Below are 19,594 nucleotides of genomic sequence, written 5' to 3'. Positions count from 1 at the left end.
CTGGCCGGCAGCCACACAAAGCGCCGCTCTCCCCTCCCTTTGTCTGCGTGGCTTTGTCTTCTCCGTCCCCCGCCGCGGGCCGGGACTCCCCGCCTCCGGCCGCGGCGCTCCCCTTTGTGCCACCTGCGCACCGTGGGAACGGCCGCTCACCCAATCGTGTCCCGCCCGGCGCGGCGCTCCGTCACGCACCGCCTTTTTCCACTATTTTTATTTTATTTTATTTTTTTCCTTCTTTCTGAGCGGTTTCCGCACAGGTGCAAAGGAGGTGTGGATGACGCCGGGAGCGCCCCGCCGACCCCCGCCTCGGCGCGTCCCGCCGCCGCCGCCTCCCCTCTCGGCAGCGCGCAGTCTACGCGTGCGCGAGCCCCGCGTGCGCCCGCCTCGGCGGGAGGGGGCGGTGCTCCGCGGGGCGCGCGGGGGAGGGAGGGGACGGCGGGGCGGGAGCGCGCGCGCGCGGGCAGCCCGGCGGGCGGGGCGAGGCGATAACCCTTGCGGAGCTGCCTGGGAGACCCCGGGTTTGGGGCTGCGCCAGCGCGCGCGGCGCCTCCTCCTCGCTTCCCCCCCCACCCTCCCCCCCCGCCCCCCCGAGCCGAGTGGAAGGGGCTGGGGTTGGTGCCAGCAGCGGCGTGAGCGCTCGAGCGGCCGCCATTTTACGCCAGCTCCAGCATACTGTCCGGACACGCCGAGGGAGCGGAGAAGGGGGGCAGCTCCTCAGCACGCCGAGCCGCCAGCCGCGCCCCGAGCCCCTTCGCACGGCGTTTCACCCCCGCAGCCGCAGGTCAGCACCGGGCGGGGGCTCGGCTCGGAGCGGGGCCGGGAGCGGGCCGGGCCCGGCCGAGGCGGCGGAGGGCTGAGGGGTGGGGGGCGCGCGGCGGGCCGTCGGCGCCGCCGGGCGGCGCCGCGCCGCGGGTGGAGGAGCACCGCGACCGCGGCCGTCGCGGGCGGCGAGGGGCGCGGGTCGGGCCGGGGCGGCGGGTAGGCCCGGCGGGCGGGGGGACGGCCCCGTGCGGGACGCGTGGCTCTGCCTCATTGTCCCGCCGGCCCCGCCGCGCCATTCATTGCCCGTCACGGGCCGCGCCGCGCGGCGCCGCGGGAGCTGCCGGGCTCGCTCGCCTCCCGGGGCGGAGCGCTGCCGCGCTGCCCGGGCAGGGACCGCCGGGGGCCGGCGGCGCGGCCCCGCATTGTTTCGGGGGAAGCGCGGCTCGGTGGCGGCGGAGGCGCGGCCGGGAGGCGCGTGGAGCGGCCGGGCCGGTGGTGAAATCGGGCCCGCGGTGTTGCAACCACGCTCCGGGGGGAATCGGGCGAGAGGTGGGGAAGGGCCGGGGCGCGGGCGGGGGGAGCCGCTCCTCCCGCTCCCGGGAGCTCGGCGGGGAGGGGGAAGTCGGTCACTGGAGGAAGTTGTAGGACATCTGAGCGCGCAGAGCACGTGTTTCCAGCGGGCTCATGGCGGCCGCCGCTGCCGCCGTGGGAGGGTGCGGGCTGGAATGGGCGCTTTGTTTCTCTGCTGGCCCGGTCCGGCCGGCGGTACGGCGCTGTAAGAAGGGGAGCGCGGCCGCGGAGGGGTCGGGGGGCGGCGGGGCCGGGAGCTGGCGGAGCGTGGCTTCACTCCCCTGGCTCCGTGCTCCGTCCCGAACTTGTCGGGAGCTTCCCGGGGAGCGCGTTAGGGAGACGGCGGGCGAGGTGAGTCAGTGTCTGGCTGCGTTGTGTAAAACCTGCAGTGAGAACCACCCCGCCCCCGCCAGGCAGCGGCGTTAGGGCTTCCCTTTGTGTCAGGGCTCCTTTTGAGGAATTCTGTGCATCTCTGGAAGCTGAAAGTATCTGGGAAGTGCTCTGCCGTCTCTCTACGAGAACTGGGCGGGCTGCTGCACGTGTTGTCACTTGAATTGTTCTGCTTGGAGGTGTTTGTAGCTTAACGGTTCTGCTGCTTGCATTCGAACAGATATCTGGAAACATGGCTACTGAACATGTGAATGGGAACGGTACTGAAGAGCCAATGGACACTTCTGCTGCAGTTACCCATTCTGAGCACTTCCAGACGTTGCTTGATGCTGGTTTACCACAGAAAGTTGCTGAAAAACTAGATGAAATTTACGTGGCAGGTAAGCTATGAAACTTGCAAAAACCTTCCTAGATCCTAGGATATTTCATTGGCTTCTGCTGTCTTTGGGCTAACTGAGCACCTTCACATGGTTTCCAGAAGTATGAGGACTGCAGTTTTAACAAAATCTGTGGTGGTTTTTTGTGTGGTTTTTTTTTTTTTTTTGTCACTCGGTGTTTTAGTTTGTCATGATGTTTCCCAGACACCAGTCTGGGCCAGGCCTCTTGAGGTGGGTGGTGGGAAAGAGAAGTATGAATGTAAGTATAGTACCACCTGGGATAGGCAACAGCTGATGCTTAGAAGGAGCAGGGGATGTGGGCTTTGTGCATTTTTACTATAGTTGTAGATAATTTCAAGTCACTGAAGCCTTGGTAGTCATCATCTGATGTAAATGATGCTTTGTGGCATGATATTGGAGCTCATAGATGCAAAGGTCATTGTATTCTGCCTGTCAGGCATGGCAGTAGCATAGTAAAGCTTGATTTTGGTGTTGCTGTGATCACTCTGAGTACTGCAGTTTGCAGTCTTCTCCCAGAACATCGTGGTATATTGCTCATTGAGCTAAGTCAGTTTTTGATAGATCCTCTTGAATTCAACTTCAGGACACTGAAGCTAAACCTGCCTCGTCTAGCGTGTGTTTCCGAGAATTGAAATATATAAATGCAGTAACTCTTAGTCTAATTCTTATTTTTCTGACACTTCTGGTTAAAAGTAGGCTAAGTGCACTTAAATTTTAACGTAGGGAACTAAGTGATTTCTTAGGTATATTAACTTACTTTTAGCCAGCGATTAATTCAGGGGACACTGAAATATATTAGGTGTGTTAAATATGACTAAATGGAGATTGCTACCCAAATGTAATTAGTAATTTTTTTTCTTTTCTCTAGGGCTAGTTGCACATAGTGATCTAGATGAAAGAGCTATTGAAGCTTTAAAGGAATTTAATGAAGAAGGTGCATTGGCGGTGCTTCAGCAGTTTAAAGACAGTGATCTCTCACATGTTCAGGTAACATTAAGCAATTCAGAATATAATTGTTGAGGGATAAACTGCTGGTAGACTGGCAAAAGGTTTGATTAAATCTCTTCACTGAACCATATGTGATATGTGAAATGTGCTCTGTGGAAGTTCAAGGCAAAATTAGGTTCTGGTTTGTAATGTTTGCAGAACTGAAGATTAATGCATCTCTTGCAGAACAAAAGTGCCTTTTTATGTGGAGTCATGAAGACGTACAGGCAGAGGGAAAAACAGGGGACCAAGGTGGCAGATTCTAGCAAAGGACCAGATGAGGCAAAAATTAAGGTATGTGACTGAAAGATAAAAGGTACAAAGACTGTGTTTTTGGTGTTGTTCTTCCAAAGTGCTTGTGGTAGAGATCTGAATTTTTAAGGAACTGTGCTTTCTTAGTAAAGGATGTTATAGATTCTTTGTCATTATTTATAAGCTTTCATCTTAGATAGTATCTTCAGGAGAACTTATATACTGTCTATTACTAGAACTGAACTTGTGTTGAAACATGAAAAACGTTTGGCAGTTTGGCTTTTGTGCTGAGTATTGGCTCGTTGGGACAGTTAGGCTGCTTTGCAGTTAGAACTTGTAGGAAACTTGTCAGCATGGGTATTTGAGTGCAGAGTACGGAACGTCAGCTACTGGCTTGGCTTTCTTCTCTCAATTTAGATTTAAAGGAACTCCATGGTAGGGAGATAATATTTGTGTCAAAACTGTCTTAAAGAATACATTATTTCTTCAGATGAGTCTTCTGATACCAAGAAACTGCTGTGACAGGAGTTAGGCGTACTACATTTTACATTAAATACTGTGGTAACCTACTTGACCAAATGGAAAGGAGAAAGAGGTACATTTAGTTGAAGTCTTAGAAAGTTGAGGCAGTCTTTCATCTTTAACTTTTTATGAATGAAATGGAAAAGCCATGTGGGAAAGAACCTGCTTTGGCAGGGGGTTGGACTTGATGATCTCTGGAGGTCCCTTGCAACCTCTACGATTCTGTGATTAAAAATAAGTGTGTAGATTGCAAAACTGGTACGTCTCTTTTTCTCCTGATTTTGAGGCTGGGGTGCGATTAATTAAAATAATAATAATAATGTAACAACTGGTATACAGTTCTTATCAATGCCACATAAAGCACCAACAATACATATTAAATAACTTAAGGTAGCATAGCTGTTACTGCTGATGGCTGTACTGTTTAAAATCGCTCTGTGATTTTCCAGTTGTGAAATCAACTTCTTATTATGAGTAGTTAAACGAGCAGTTCCTTTGCATGTACAGTTGATTTGTTTTTGTACAAAATTATTAAGAAAAGACCCTTTTCAGAGGAGCTTCTGTAGGTGTTTGTATTGTGAATTTCAGTTAACGTTTTTAGTTGGTAATATATTTGTAACTGTGTGCAGTGTAGCAAAGATCAGTTGTGCTGCAATGCTTTATGTTCCCACAAGGAATTGAAGGGAGGAGGAGGGACGACAGCATAGGAGGAAGGAAGTTTTATTATCACTTCAGTGGTGGGATACCTGAAGCAGAAGGAACACTGCTAGTGTTCCAGGAGTTGTAAGCAGTCAAACATGTGTTCTTTAACTTCACACTTATGAGTAATCTCATTAAGTGAAGGGAACTTCTCTGCATAAATGTTTGCAGGATTGGGCATGCCAAAACAAGAAGTGGCTCGGGCTGCTAAGATCTTCCTAATTAAAGGGAAGCTCTGTGTTCTCATACTTGGCCTCCTTTTTTTTGCGTGTGTGTATGAAAATGAAGGAATTGGGGAAAACTCCATGTGAACCTCCAAATTTTCTACTGTTTCTTTTCTTGGCAATTTGAGTAATTGTTCTGCAAGTTACTTGTTGAAGCACTGGGCTTGTTTGCCTGTGAGAATTTCAAAGCAATACGGTTAAAGATGAATTTTAAACATGTCTGTTGTCTGTGAGTGAAGTACATCTAAATCAGCCAAATTTCCATCTGATTTTAAAATTTTAAATTTCCTACTTGCAGGCACTCTTGGAAAGAACCGGCTACACTCTTGATGTGACTACAGGACAGAGAAAGTATGGTGGGCCTCCTCCAGAGTCTGTATATTCAGGACAGCAGCCTTCTGTTGGAACAGAGGTCAGGAGAAGGAGATACTTACGTAGGTGCATTTGTATTTCTTGGGTGTATCTTTCTTATAAGCAACGCTCTGTGTCTGTTGTAGATATTTGTGGGTAAGATTCCAAGAGATTTGTTTGAAGATGAACTCGTTCCATTATTTGAGAAAGCTGGACCTATCTGGGATCTCCGCTTAATGATGGATCCATTAACTGGTCTAAATAGAGGATATGCTTTTGTCACATTTTGTACTAAAGAAGCAGCTCAGGAGGCTGTTAAGCTGGTAAGTTTTTTTCATTTGCCTTTTTTTCGCTTTTTGGTAAGAACATTGTGGCTTTTAAGCAGTTGTCCTTAGCTGATATCCGACTGCTTAAAATTAAGCTGTGTCATTGTTATATCATTTCACAAATGTCCACTCGGTGTTTTTAAGTATTTCTTTGTTTGTCCGTACAAATCTTTGCTGGACAGGTGTTAGGGACAGGATTAAAAACAAAACAAGTAAGTTTGGTCTAGTTAGGTGTGCCTTTACTGTGTACAAAAGTTGTGTTAGTGGGAGTGATTTCTGAGCTGTCAGTGTTTGGATGAGTTTTGAAGGAAGTGCTGATTGAGTTGCTGCAGTGCAAAGGAGTTGGTTGGGCTTTGTATGATTTCTGCTTTGCTCGTGTGCCAGCAGAGGGCACCACGGTAGAAAAATGTATCTAAAGTCACACAATTTCATGAGATACTTCAGAGGAGAGAGAATCACTTTTAAGGTCTGTGCTGTCTGTTTAAACAGACTGGAAAATGACAGAAAAGCTACGGGTTAAAAAGTTTACGCTGTTTAGACAGAGCTGTGAAGTATTCTGGCATAATAGACAGCTCTTAATGAGCTTTCCTGATTTTATGATTGAAGCAGCCTTTTCTTTTTCAGAGACCCACTCATCCTTTGTCTTTCTAGTCAAGTGAAACGTGAATCTTTTTGTACTAGTTGCTGTTGCATTGATCTGGCTGAGGTGATCCTAAGAGTGTGAGCCCTACTCATTCTGAGTTATACTGATACTGTATAAACCCAGTAGAGTTAAAATGTCTCTTTTGTAATAGGGTCATTTTCGACAATTAAGTTACCTTGTTGGCACACTGATAATGAAAATCAATAGATAGAGGGAAATAAAGCCAAAGATAGGACTGTCTCCCAAAAAATACTGAAATATCTTTTAAAAAAAAAAAAAAAAAGAGAAAAGTGGAAGCACAAAAAAGAGTGCTATCTGTTGTTTAACTTTTTAAACAAGAATGTCTAGTGTTCCTGTGCACAATCCAAATGCACTTGGGAAAACTCAGCTGTTTGCATGTACCTCTTTGTACTTTCATTGTCAGCTTAGCTATTTATAATGTGTGTAAACTCTTCAGAGCTGTGCACATGACTTACCAAAAGAGTGGAACAAGTCAGATGCATTATTGGAGGCACTGGTTAAATAAAGAGCTTTTTCCTTAGCTACGTTTTGCTTAAACGCAGCCTATTTCTTTGAGAAACCATTAGTTTCCCTAGAAATAATACATCTGATACCTGGCCTCAGTCTTGTGCTCAGTGACACAAGGGAGGAAGGTGCTTAATGCCTCTGTACACTTGATCTTTGATGAGCAGGAAAAAAAAACAACAGCTTCCTGTCTTTCAGTTAGATTGCTACTGAGAGTAATAGTTGAAAAGCATTAGGAATGATAGGGCAGATTTTCAGTCTTTATGTTAACATCTCTGAGGGCAGGGTTACTTCTCATGGATGCCACAAGATCCAGTTTAGCTTTTGAGTGGTCCCAGCCGTAGCAGACTGGCTGGTTTGGTGTGTTAGAAGTTGCCCAAGTTGTCAAAGAGTGACTTGCATGAGAATCAGCAAAGTATGTCTGTGGAGCTCTGCTGAAAATAGTGGCTTGATGACTTATGTTAGTTGCACATGTGGGACAGGTAGCTAAAGTTCTCTTACACTGAACTCTTGGTCAGCTGTTTTAACATCTTAGTATTTTAACCCGCGGTGTTCTTCTTGATACTGCATAAAACCTTCTGATATCACAGAATCACCCGGGTTGGAAGGGACCTCAAGGATCATGTAGTTCCAAGATATGTAGAAAACTCTTTTTGCAGCTTTCTGGATACAGTGAGATAGCGATCATTCTCTTCTATTTCCCATTTTCTTCCCAGTGGCTTTTTTTTTTTTCCATCTAGGATTCTGAAATTTACCGAAATGAGGCTAAAAGTCAGTGCGTTGCCTTAGATTTGTGGGTAGTTAGAGACAGGTATAAAGTTTTGTCAATACCCAAACAGCAGAAAATACAGGCTTAACCTCTTCATTTACCAGAAGAAATCTTCAACTTCAATGGTTGAAGCTCTTATTTTTGTTTATGCATAGCACCAGCAGCTTAAAAAGGGAGAGGTGCCTAAATTTTGTCTGAAATAACTTTGATGCTATGCTTCAGACAAAAAATGGAATGGTGCTGTGGCTTGGTACCAAGAAGACCTAAAGATCTGAACAGTAGTTAATTTTGTCTTAATTTCATCCAGTATGCAGTCCACCATCTCTGCCCTGCTGCCAGCTGCTTTAGTACAAGTGGCATCTCAAGTGTTGTTTGTTCACACAAGCACCACCTGTCAGAAGTCGGGTGTGACTTCTTTCAGGCATCTCTTCTCTGTCAGCCTGTCTGGTTTGCCTTCTGACTCTGTACTCAAAGCGTTGCGTTCTAGGTGGTTTTATACACGCGCATTCAGCTCTCCTTTCTACTGTTTCGTATAAAGTTGTTAGTCTGCAGTTTTGGAAGTTGTTTTGGAAGGATTAGTATTACTGTGGGCATGCACAGAAATAAGAACCAGTGGCCTAAGCTTGTAGGAGAATGTATTTAAGCTTGTGGGAGAATATATGCTAGATCCTGTTATAATTCAAAGCATTTTTTGACCAGAGCAGATAGAAGTTTGATCAAAGTGCAGGTACAGTTGAATTATGCAAGCATTCCCCTTAAGCAGTTTGCCAGCTATGCAAGCAGTTTGTTCACTGCTAGAAATAAATGCGGGTGAGAGTGAATGAAATGGCAAAACAGATCTTAGCTGTTTGGTAACTTATTTCACCTGTCTGTGAATAGGTTCTTGAAGAACTTAGCAGAAAAGGAGTCTTCTGTAGTGTCTATAGGGTACTGATGTCTCTGCTGGCTTTGGGTGTGGATGCAGTGGTGACAGGAGGGAAGAGCACTATGCTGACCTTGCTAATTTGGTGGCCTGGCTGTTGTGGCACTTAATCCAGAATTGGGCTTGTGTATGCCTTATCTAACTTTGCAGTTGGTTTGCAAACTGTTTACCTAAGAAGTACCAATATATATTTAGGAGCACCTAATTGCAGGCTGCCTTGTCAGCGGTAGGAGAAACATGCAGTAGAAAATAGTAGTTAATATATTGTAGCATGAAAAACTAATGTCAGTGTGGAATTGCAGTATGTTAGAATAATAAAGAGTTGTTCCTGTTACAAGGTGTGGGAGGGTCATTTGGATTAAATGTGGAGTCAGACTTACTGCAGTCTTACATTTTGAAAGGGATATCTAGATAATATATCAGATAAAACTTACCTATATGTTCAATTCAAGGAGCATCTTTTTGCATCTTGTATCCAGATGTACAAGGGGCTAGCTTTTTTAAAGGTGTTTCTTCTAAAGGATTTTTTTCCCCATTATAGTTGGTTTCTTTGTTAATCTGTGTGAGTGCTGTTAAACATACACACGTATTGCTGTGTGATTTGGTTTCCAACTTTAAAATTCTTCCTTTGCCACGCAGTCAACAGATACAGAGATGCTTTTTGCTTCCCTTTTGTTATGTTTTGCTACATAACTAGTTGGAAAGGTGCCACTGAAAATCATTTCTGCATCTGCAGCTCTTTCAGTTCAAGTCTGCTACAGTTGTACAGCTTTGACAATTCTCAATTATGCAGCTTTTTTTTTTTTTTTTACTCTAGGTATGCCTAAATAAATGTACATCTTCACCCTGATCTTTAGTGCACCAAGCAGGAAGGGGTGTGGAAGACTTTGCATATGTGGGGAAGTTTGCCACTAGACTCAAAACCACTTGCTAGATTAAGTAGCTAGATTAAAGTTTGAAATGCTGCTCTACTACTTGTCAATAAAACATTGACCACAAAACAGGTTTCCTAGCTGAAGAACTGCCTGTTGTTAGGCTTGCAATTGGAAAAGGGTTGGCATACCACCATTTGACCTCCTTGCTGCTTATTGGGGTGCTATATGTCTGTCTGCATCCCAGTGAAAGGCACTTTTTTGTCAGCAGTTGTCTGCAATGGTGTGTATTTTTCCCCTTGAACTGCTGATGTGTTCAGGCTGTTTTGGGAGAGGCATTTGAACAGAAATCTTAAGATTTCAAAGCAGTAGAAGGTTCTTTCTGCTGCTTATTGTCTGTGTGTAATCTACATGCTTTGGAAAGAATTCAGCAATTGCTTTTGCATGCTTGGTGGAGAAGGCCTGATTGTGGCTGTCTGTCGTCTGTGAACTACAGAGCTTTGGAAGGGAATCTGACCTTAATTGCAACACCTGTCTTCTATTGTACACAATTCAATTTAAGAATTCACAGATGCCATCTGTAGAGCAAGTTGGGTCTTTTGCTGTGCTGTTGTGAAGGGATTACTCTTGCCTTCTGTAACCTGGGCAAATTGTAACTTTTCACAGTTCCACAAAAAATCTAAAGAAACATGTATTAAGAAGCAGGGTTGAACAAAAAGGGAAAGGTATTTGTTGGTGTGCTATGAAGGTAGTCTAAGGAACATGGGTATAATTGAGTATATTTCATAAGAATGTTGTAAATGTCAAAGAATATATACATTACTAGATGTACTTATAGAAGTAAAGCATTTGATAGTGCTGCTGTTGGAGAAGAATGAAAGTTATCCATCTAATGGTTGTCTGCTTTTCTTTCAGTACAACAATCATGAAATTCGCTCTGGAAAACACATTGGTGTATGCATCTCTGTTGCCAATAATAGACTTTTTGTTGGTTCTATTCCTAAGAGTAAAACCAAGGAGCAAATTGTTGAAGAATTCAGCAAAGTAACAGGTAACTCAGTAACTGTTGTGTTGAGCTGGAAGGTGTCAGATGTGATCAGTAATGAACTTTTTGCCATCTTCTTCAATGATGATGGCTGGTAGGACTCAATATTTCCCTTGACTTCTGGGATTTATGTTTGTTTTTTCTTTCTTTTTTAATTTACTGTGCCAAGGGCTGAAATCTAATTAAACAAGGTGTGTAGTTCCAGTTTTACTGAGATGTGTGTAATGTTTAAAAAGGCCATTCAAACAAATGTGTAGTTTCCTTATTTCGGTACTGAGAGATGTTTCAAAAACTTTTCAAGACAGAACTGAAGCAGATTGGAGAACATAACCAGTTTTGTGCTTCAGAATTCTTTGCATTTTGATGAGGATCTCTTCTTGTTAATAGCATATAAACTTGAAAAGGTAATGTTTATGGCTTCCTCTGTTACTGAATGCTATACTTTAGGTTTCCTGGAGCAACACTGAAACTCTTTATATGTCTTGAAATCATGCACGTTTAACCTTTTGTTCTTTGGACATCCATGGAAAAAGCACATGCTGATAAGTATTGTGACTTAGGGGTTTGAGAGGAGGAGTGACAAAACACAACTTTTGGCTGCCCTCTCCCTTCTGGTCAGTGAGATGAAAGGTACTCTTCCATAGTTTCTAAGCTTTCCTCATCTAATACAAGGATTGCTAAGCTGGGATAGCCTGATGTCTTTTTGAAAATGTTGATGTTGAAAGTCTGGAAACTTTATGATGTCCATAGTCTGAGGAGTTTAGCATGGTCGTGCCTTTTGGAACCATTGGTTAGGTGCGTATTTCCCAGAAACATAATCTGTACTTGTTAATGTAAAATCCCAGACTAAAGCTATAACGAATAAATTCTTTGCTTAATTTCAGAGGGCCTTACAGATGTCATATTGTATCATCAGCCTGATGACAAAAAGAAGAACCGGGGTTTCTGTTTCCTTGAATATGAAGATCACAAAACTGCTGCTCAAGCCAGACGTAGGTTAATGAGTGGCAAAGTGAAAGTCTGGGGAAATGTTGTTACAGTTGAATGGGCCGACCCTATAGAAGACCCAGATCCAGAAGTCATGGCAAAGGTAATAAAGCTGTAAGAGAAACGTAGCATAATTAAAGTGTGTTGTCCCACAGTAAGTATTTCCTGATATTGGCCTAGGTTTAAATCACATCTGTCAGTCTTCTTGAAAGAAAGAGGTATTGTGAAAGAAAGAATATGAATGTACTGTAGAATTGATGTGAATTTTAGAAGAGCTACTGACTGATGTTATCTCATTCTCCCAAGGATAAATGGTCCATTTGCTGGCATACTTGATTTCTCCTCTGGAAGTGGTTGTGGTGACTCCAAACATACAAATGTCTTTGTAGCTTAAGATTTGATTGCACAGAAATCTGGCTATGTTCAGAGAACAAGCTTTAATGATTTTTAACCCTGGAAATGCATGTTTATCATTTCAGAAGTGAAACATATAATAATAACATAAAACATATAAGATGTGCAGATTGGAATTTTCAAAGATGTCTTGTAGCAGTTGCTTTTGAGAAGCTGATCAATTATTGTATATTTTGAACCTTTTTTTCTCCTTTCTTTATTTCTTGGGCAGGGTGCTAATTCCTTCAAGTGTTATGAGTGGATTATGACTATTTCAGTTAAGCACAAGTCTGAACTCTTAACATTTTGAAGTACGCTGTAGCACTTCTGTTATCCATGTGATATTTTGCCATAAGAATGGATTACCTGATTTTTCTTCCCGTTAGATAATGTCCAAGTCAGTTCTGTTGCGTAGCTGAGTTGTTTGATGGAAAATCTTAGCTAGCTCATATCCTTATCTCTTTACTTGCTTTTTGCCTGTGTTTTCGCTTTGGTCTTGAGACACATCACTTGCTGGAGTCCTGCTTTGGATAGGCCTAGTAAGATAGCTTTGCTGAGAATCTCCTCTTCTCTGATCCGTAAGGAGAAAGGGTTGGGCAGGGTCTCACTTTTAGGAGAAAAAAATAATCTGCTTTTGTAGTAAGGGTATTGCAGAAGCATTTTGGATTATCCTGATGCAGGCTTTATTTTTCTTGCTCAGTATTGTAGTTGATCAGCCACAGGGAAGAATCTTAAATGCAATATCTGTTGAGTGGCACTTCCTGCATCTCTCAGCCTGTCTGAATTTCTTGTCTCAAAAGAGAGCTGCCCTAATCCAACAAACTCTTAAACTAACAAGAATTTCTGATGATATGATCATGTAGTTAAGTGGGAGGTGAAAGGGGACCTGAGTCCCCATCAGTGTCTTTCTGAGGTAAGCTTACAAGTGTAAGGAAAGGAAGGCTAAAGAAATTAAATCTTGATGGTGTTTTGTCCCATGTAATTTTGTTGAGGTGTCGCTGTTGTAATACCTCATGTTGCTTTGTATTTAAGTGGGACGTGAAAGTGAAAAATGTGCAGGAAAGAACTTGTTGTTTTCAGTGCCATTTGCCAAATACACACAGTTGGTGGAAAAGGGAACAAATGTGCGACTGAGAAATGCTGAGAAGTATAGAGTGCATAGGTTGTGTTTGAAGGCAGTAAGTGACACAGGTGCTGGTGGCTGACCTTTCTGGCTTCTTGCATCCCTTAGTTTGTTCTTGTTACGTGCAGAGGCTCCATTCCAGACTAGCCCACTTACTGTATGAATACGGAAGGATCGCATCTGGTGCTTCTAGAAGTGCTGGCTTTACTTTCTGTTGCTTGCTGTTGTGTTAGCTTTAAGAGTAGCCAAGCTGCCACTTGCATCCACAGCGATCTCCCAGGTGTCAGCTGCGGGTTGGCTATCAATATTCCCAGCTACTGCCCTTCAGGAGCAAACGGGGGAGTGCTTGACTCTTCTATGCTTCCTTAGGTAGAAGGTTCTGAATCACAGGATCACACAGAGTCACAGAATGGCCAGGGTTGGAAGGGACCATGCGTCTCCAACTCCCCTGCCACAGACAGGGCCACCAACCATTTAATACTAGACCAGGCTGCCCAGGGATCCATGCAACCTGGCCTTGAACACTTCCAGGGATGGGGCATCCACAACCTCTCCGGGCAGCCTGTTCCAGTACCTCACCACTCTCATAGCAAAGAACTCGCCCCTGATATCCAACCTAAATCTTCCCCCCTCAACTTAAAACCATTTCCCCTTGTCCTGCTGTTATTTACCCTTTCAAAGAGTTGACTCCTCTCCTGTTCATAGGCTCCCTTTTGGTACTGAGATCACCTTGTAGCCTTGCATAAAAGGGCTTGTTGCCTTAAATATGAAGTATCTTCTGCATGTTGAGGTAAAAGACTAGCTGTTGAAGCTGGACTGCGTGCTACAGGAGTGTAGTACATGTGCGAACAGGTTGTATATGAATACAGTTGTTGAAGTAATTGATTTCTGATCCAAACAAGCATTTTTTGTAACTTTAAGTTGTGCTAATAGTTTTTTCCTAAGCAGCATTTTGATGCCGCTCGTGTTTTAAATTATTTCTGTAGCATGGCTGTGGGTACAGAGCATGTGCTGGATTGGCAGCTTAAGTAGCTAAATAAAGTCTGGTTCTCGTGGCTGCCTGGTAGATGATAGGGCAGGAGACAGGGCTACTAACCCCTGGAGAATGTAGTAACAAAGTTTGAAGTGTTTGTGCTGTAGTTAGGAGGAGGAAAAGGAGCAGATCCAAAAGTTTTGGGGGTAGTCCAATCTTCAGCAGTTTTCAAGTGGGTCCAGCATTTATGACACAATGCTGCTGTGTGTTTGTATGCAGAATAGTTGGGTATATTGGTTGTTAGATGTGCATTGGTGAATTCTTGGTTACAACCTCTGAGCCTTAACCAAGTGCATTTTTTATTTATTTATTTATATTTTTTTTTAAACCTCTTCAGCTTAAATGAAATAAAAATGGTTTCACCTTCACTCAGCCCATGCTTCAGTTTTTCTCTTAGCATCGACACCTTTGTTGACTGGTTCAGCTATGCATTTAACTTGTAGCAGGAACAGAGGTGTTAGAGATCAATGTGTTCAACTGCACAGGAGAAAGTTTAAACTCTTTGTGTTTTTAAAAATGTCATGCTACTGCAACTTGTACTGAAAAAAGATGATAATCTTTATGGTTTGTAATCATATCTGACACAGAATGTCAGTTGTTGAGGACTTACTGTTGAAGGCTACTTAGGAATCTTGTGAGAACCAGCTCTGATTTTATCCTTTCCTAAAGCACAAGAATAATCTTTGAGTGAAAGATACTGATTCTAAAAGCAGGCATTTATGTGACAAAACTTCTGTAATTTACTTTATTGAATTAAGGTGCGGTTAAGATAGCATGCTTGTACTAGACAGGCAAGTAGAAAAATGTTAACACAGGATAGAAAGAAGTTTTCCCTATGGAGCTGGCCTGTGACTTCTTTCATCCCATGAGAATCCTCCAGGGTAGCTGTTGCCAAAGGCTGAAGTTGATTATCTGGATCAGACTTACAGTCTGTAGTGTCCTTTCATTCCATCCTAACTCTGCCATCTAGTGAGACAGGGATTTATGGAAGTCTGTTCTGTTTATTAGTAACCTAATTACACAGTCATAGACATAGTTAATTATCTATTATACATACAAGCAGATATTTGAGTGTACTAAATTCCTATACTTTGTAGGAGCAGGGATTATAGTTTCACTTCAGAAAGTCAAAGCGTGCTTTCTTTGGTCCCTTTGTACTCTGTGTTACTTGTGTTGACCTTTAGGATTAGGAATGGGAAGTCAAATACTGTCATATAGCACGTTTGCTTGCTTTTATCATTGTCCAGCTAGGCATCAGTGGTGTGGGAGGTTATGGACAGAGGCTGCAGATCTGCAGTTGCAGTGTAGGAAGGTAGCACTATAACGTCAGGGTGCGATGACCGCATCTAGAAGGGACTCCCAAAGTGTAAGAGGTAGCTCATGGGTGATGTCATGCAAAGGTGATGATAATGCACAGGTCTTTTAGTGCAGCCTTAGTGTGGATGCAGGGACAAGTTTGCAAATGCTATCAGCCAATTAACATATGTGCAGTGCATGGTGTCCGGTGTATAAGAGTCTAATGCATGTATTTGCCAAGCTGCAGTATGTTTGCTTGCGTTAACCTCACAGAATCACAGAATGGCCAGGGTTGGAAGGATCATGAATCTCCAACCCCCCCTGCCGCATGTAGGGCCACCAACCTCCAGCTGTTTGAAGATGAAACTTTGGGCTGATGATTTAGCACTGTCCAGCAGTTAACCAGATATGTGTAAATTCTTAGTAGGTAAGCAGGCTTTCTCATGTTAAAAGCTGTGTTGCAGTCTTCAAAGAGTTTAGTAGCTGTGTTGCATCTCTCTGTGAGAGAGACAGGGAGGGAATAGGTTTTTATTTGGTTGGAGGTGGCTGTTCCATAAACAAAAAGGGCTCAGCTTGACTTGTGAGAAGGTCCTGGAGTCAGCTGGCAGTGTCAGTGTCAGTATCCCTTTCTGTGTTTCTTCCCTCTTCTAGCTGTGGATTCAGGTCACTGAGTGTTTCTCAGGCAAGCACAGTCCTGCTGCTCCAGTGTTTGGCGTAGTTGTAGCATAGGAGCCACAAGTTAAGCAGCTTGAGAGCTGCAGGCCTGTCACCTCTGACCTAGATATTACAGTGATGACTGTACTGCAGAAACCTGTCTAAACAATGGAATGTTTTGATAAGTTAATTATTTTGTATAACCAATAACCAATTTCACTTGCCTTCTTTCAGCTTTGAAAGTGTTCCTGAGTTGAAAATTATTGCTGCTGGGATTCCTTTAAAGATTAACAAAAACAGTGTTGACTTTCAGAATGCTAGTGCTATGTAATCATGTTTGAAAACGGATCTCATATTTTTAGCAGTAAGGGATGTTTGCAGCCAACTTGTGCTTATAGGAGCATATAAATTCCCCTATCTACATACATTAAATACTATACTTAAAATATATTTTCAGTGCTGCCAATAGTAACAATTTGCAAAACTTTATTTCATCTTTTGGATCACACTTCTAAATCTTTCTGATTTGCTTTCTAGGTAAAAGTTCTGTTTGTCCGCAATCTCGCCAACACTGTAACAGAGGAGATACTAGAAAAGGCCTTCAGTCAGTTTGGAAAGCTAGAGCGAGTGAAGAAGCTAAAAGACTATGCTTTCATTCATTTTGATGAACGGGATGGTGCTGTAAAGGTATGTGAGAGGGCTGTACTCATGTGTGGGTGTGAAAACAGTTTCCAAATATGTAATTTAGATGATGTATATTTCTTGTAACTCTGCGGAGGAGTGCTAAGCATTTTTGTTGCCAACATCCATCTCTGGGTAGCTCCTATAAAAAAAATAAAGCATTTGTTAGCTTGAAAAACTGCATCTTAAATGTATGTGTTCTACGTAGTTCTCTGATGAGTATCTGAGGTAATCATACCTGTAATTTGAAATACAAGTGCCAGAAGTTGAATGACTCTTCTCAACAAATTTTCAGTAGGCGCTAAAGCTGTTTCTCTAGGACAGGCGATAAACATTTATTTTCTAGGGGCAGAGCAACTTCATTTTTTTTATGGTGTAGAATAAGGGCCTTTTTGATGAGAGGTTCAGGACAACTGAGGAATTGTCATCCCTGGATTTTGTCAGCCTGGTCTTTTTTCTGGTCATCTGTTGTTGGGAAGGGAAAGTGCATTTCCTCTCCTGCCTGTAGTGTATCTATTTTTTTTTTTCTTTTTATGTCCTGTGGGAGGATGCAGGATACAAGGGGATTTAGCTTTTCTTGTTCGTCCAGATGCCTTGAAGCAGATGCTTAGAAAGATGGTGGAAAGAGTCTTCTCACAGGATACACGTCCTGTCGAGGCTCAGCTATGTGGAGTCCTTAAAAATGGTAGAATCTTCAGGATTCCTCTGCTTGAAGTCAACTTTTAGCAACTACTGTGACTTGAGAGAAATATACATGCGTGTTTTTGTTTTTGTTTTTTTTTCCTTAATTGAGAATGAGACCATTACTTTTTGGCTTCTGGCTTAAAAAAAAACAAACACAACAAACTAATGTATGAAAGCACAAAACCACACTGATTTTTAATCTTAGTAGTGTTTCCATTTATGCTGACAGTAGAGATATATTGCCTTACTGCAAATTTTTCCTTAGTGTCTTTTCAGAAAACAGTTCTGTCAATTCATTAATTGAAACAACTTGTGAGGATTTGAAGCCTATTCAGAGTTTTGAGTGGAAGATTTTTAAACTAACACATGCAGTCTTGGGTTTCAGAGGCAAGTTAAGAGGAAATGCATAACTTTCTGAAACCCATAATATTATGCTAATTTTTTTTAGATTTATATTGTTGTTTTAGCTATGGGTAACAACATTTAAAATGCATATTCTAAAGGATAGAATAAAATTAATAACTCCAGATATGCTTAGAAGTATATTTAAAGTCTGGTTAATTCCTTCAGGCAATGGAAGAAATGAATGGCAAAGATTTAGAGGGAGAAAACATTGAAATTGTTTTTGCTAAGCCACCAGATCAAAAAAGGAAAGAACGGAAAGCTCAGAGACAAGCGGCTAAAAATCAGATGTAAGTGTAAATGCATGCGCATGTTGTATTACTTCTGAAAGACGTGTATGATCTTAAGAACTGGAACTTCTAGGTAGTTAGTAAGTGTATCATAGTGCACATAGGTTCTTCAGCTTCTCTGAAAATGTTGGATGTGTTAAAGATGTTTGCGTTTTACATAAGGCCTAGTGGTGTTAGCTGAGAATTCAGTTACTGTTCTGCTCAAAGGGTGTATGACCACCAGAGGAAACGAGCAGGTTTTTCACTTCTTATTCTGAAGTTTCATGTATTCCTGCACTGGTCTGTCAGATGGATGTATTTAGAGACATGTGCTCCTTCTAGCAGTCTTAGGAGAATTGATATGGCCCCCCCCAAAGGAGGATCCTGACGCACGTTTTGGCAACTTCCAGAAGACATATCTGTTTATGAGATTTATATAAACTCATACTATACTCATAAAGATCTCACTGTCTTGAATGCTTAACGTGCCAAAAAATACATTTCACGCTACTGTGTTCTGCTTAACGTTCTCATGTGTTTGTATCTTGTAACTTTCCTAACCATTTTCCCTCCCCCACTGTATTTCCAAAAATAACTCGTGCCACTGCTGCTGTGCAGCATTTGAGAAGGCAGAATAGAGAGGTTACCAGATTACTACAGATCTCCAGATGGTGACCTAACATATGCATGGAACTGCTTAAGTTTGCCCTGCTTATAGGTCTTGTAACTTCCTTGGTCCTTTTGTTCTTTCCCATTACTGTAAGCAGTTGATCTCATTACTCTTTCGCTTGTCTTCTGTGCCTTGCCTTTTCTGTTGTGCTTAAAGTTTGTTTGTTTGATTACGCATCTTCTTTCTCTGTATTCTTTGTTTTGGCAATAGCGCAGTGAATTCTTGATTAATTGTATTGTAAGTTGCTGCTGAAATTTGTATGACTTCTTAAGGTGGGCAGTTGTCTTGCGTAGTCAACAGGGGTAATTGTCTCTGGTTGGAGATGTGTTTTCTCAGGTTGAATTTGAGTAATAAAAAAAGTCTAGTATGGCAGTAGACTGCTGTTTTGCCAGCTCTTTGCTCAGGGTCTGCTAATCTTCTACTGTTTCTGGTAGTGGAAAGGGAGGTTTTCCTAGAAGGTGTTTGATCAGCTTTAATGCTCTATGACTTCCATTTCCCTACCCCTAAATGTTCTTTGTAGATGATCTGACATCCAGTATTGCTACTTCTGGATATCGTATTTAGAACACAGGACATTGTCCTGGTGTATAACAAGTCTAATAAAAACATAATGCTGTATGTGTATGTTGTCTCTCCTGCACCCTTTAATGGGCATGTGTCTAACTTTGTGGATGTAGGTGAAGCTGCCTTTTTTTTTTTTTTTCTTTTTTTTTTTTCTCCTGGTCAGAGTAATTTCAGTTGATCAGTTCTTTCATTTGGGAATTTGCTATGTTCCTTTACTTTTAGGAACTGTTGAGGCATCTGAAGTAGGAAAGCTAGTTAGTTAGGGAAGGAATTTAGTCTGATTAAGCTCCAGGCTTGTTTGAATTTTGATTATATTATTAATGAGTGAATTGTGAATTGTAAGGGCTTTCAATTTTCTTAGGATTCTAAAAGATGAGAGGGAATAGAAGGATATGAATGTTATTAAGTCTGTATCCTAGTTACATGAGAAGTTTGGAGTGACATCCTAAGATCTTAGAGGTAACTTGTAGTTTGTACTCTATTTGTAGTTATAAAAATGCTTCTGACTTTGTTCTGGACACTTGCATGTGGCTATAGATTCAATCTGATTCATGCATTTTGTGCTTAGTGATCTTTATCTGCAT

General features: G+C 42.6%; 1 protein-coding gene across 5 annotated transcripts in view; it reads left to right on the top strand.

Annotated features, from left to right (window-relative positions):
- The first annotated feature begins 589 nt into the window (after nt 1-589).
- Nucleotides 590-19,594, top strand: part of LOC125688639 (synaptotagmin binding cytoplasmic RNA interacting protein) — a 25,564-nt gene continuing 6,559 nt past the window's right edge. For 4 of the 5 annotated variants that reach the window (XM_048934885.1, XM_048934883.1, XM_048934882.1 and 1 more), the window contains exons 1-10: nt 669-778; nt 1,940-2,099; nt 2,986-3,104; nt 3,291-3,398; nt 5,100-5,213; nt 5,299-5,475; nt 10,125-10,260; nt 11,139-11,344; nt 16,278-16,427; nt 17,676-17,797. In XM_048934885.1, the coding sequence (XP_048790842.1) occupies nt 1,952-2,099; nt 2,986-3,104; nt 3,291-3,398; nt 5,100-5,213; nt 5,299-5,475; nt 10,125-10,260; nt 11,139-11,344; nt 16,278-16,427; nt 17,676-17,797 (1,280 nt within the window). In that variant the 5' untranslated portion in view covers nt 669-778; nt 1,940-1,951. Of the gene's footprint in view, nt 779-1,939; nt 2,100-2,985; nt 3,105-3,290; nt 3,399-5,099; nt 5,214-5,298; nt 5,476-10,124; nt 10,261-11,138; nt 11,345-16,277; nt 16,428-17,675; nt 17,798-19,594 lie in introns of all 5 variants that reach the window. The other variant, XM_048934886.1, reaches the window with a different exon arrangement.

Source organism: Lagopus muta, chromosome 2 (genome assembly GCF_023343835.1).
Source record: "Lagopus muta isolate bLagMut1 chromosome 2, bLagMut1 primary, whole genome shotgun sequence".
Classification (NCBI taxonomy): domain Eukaryota; kingdom Metazoa; phylum Chordata; class Aves; order Galliformes; family Phasianidae; genus Lagopus; species Lagopus muta.
Note: the sequence above shows the minus strand (reverse complement) of the source record. Positions and strands in the feature narration are given on the sequence as shown.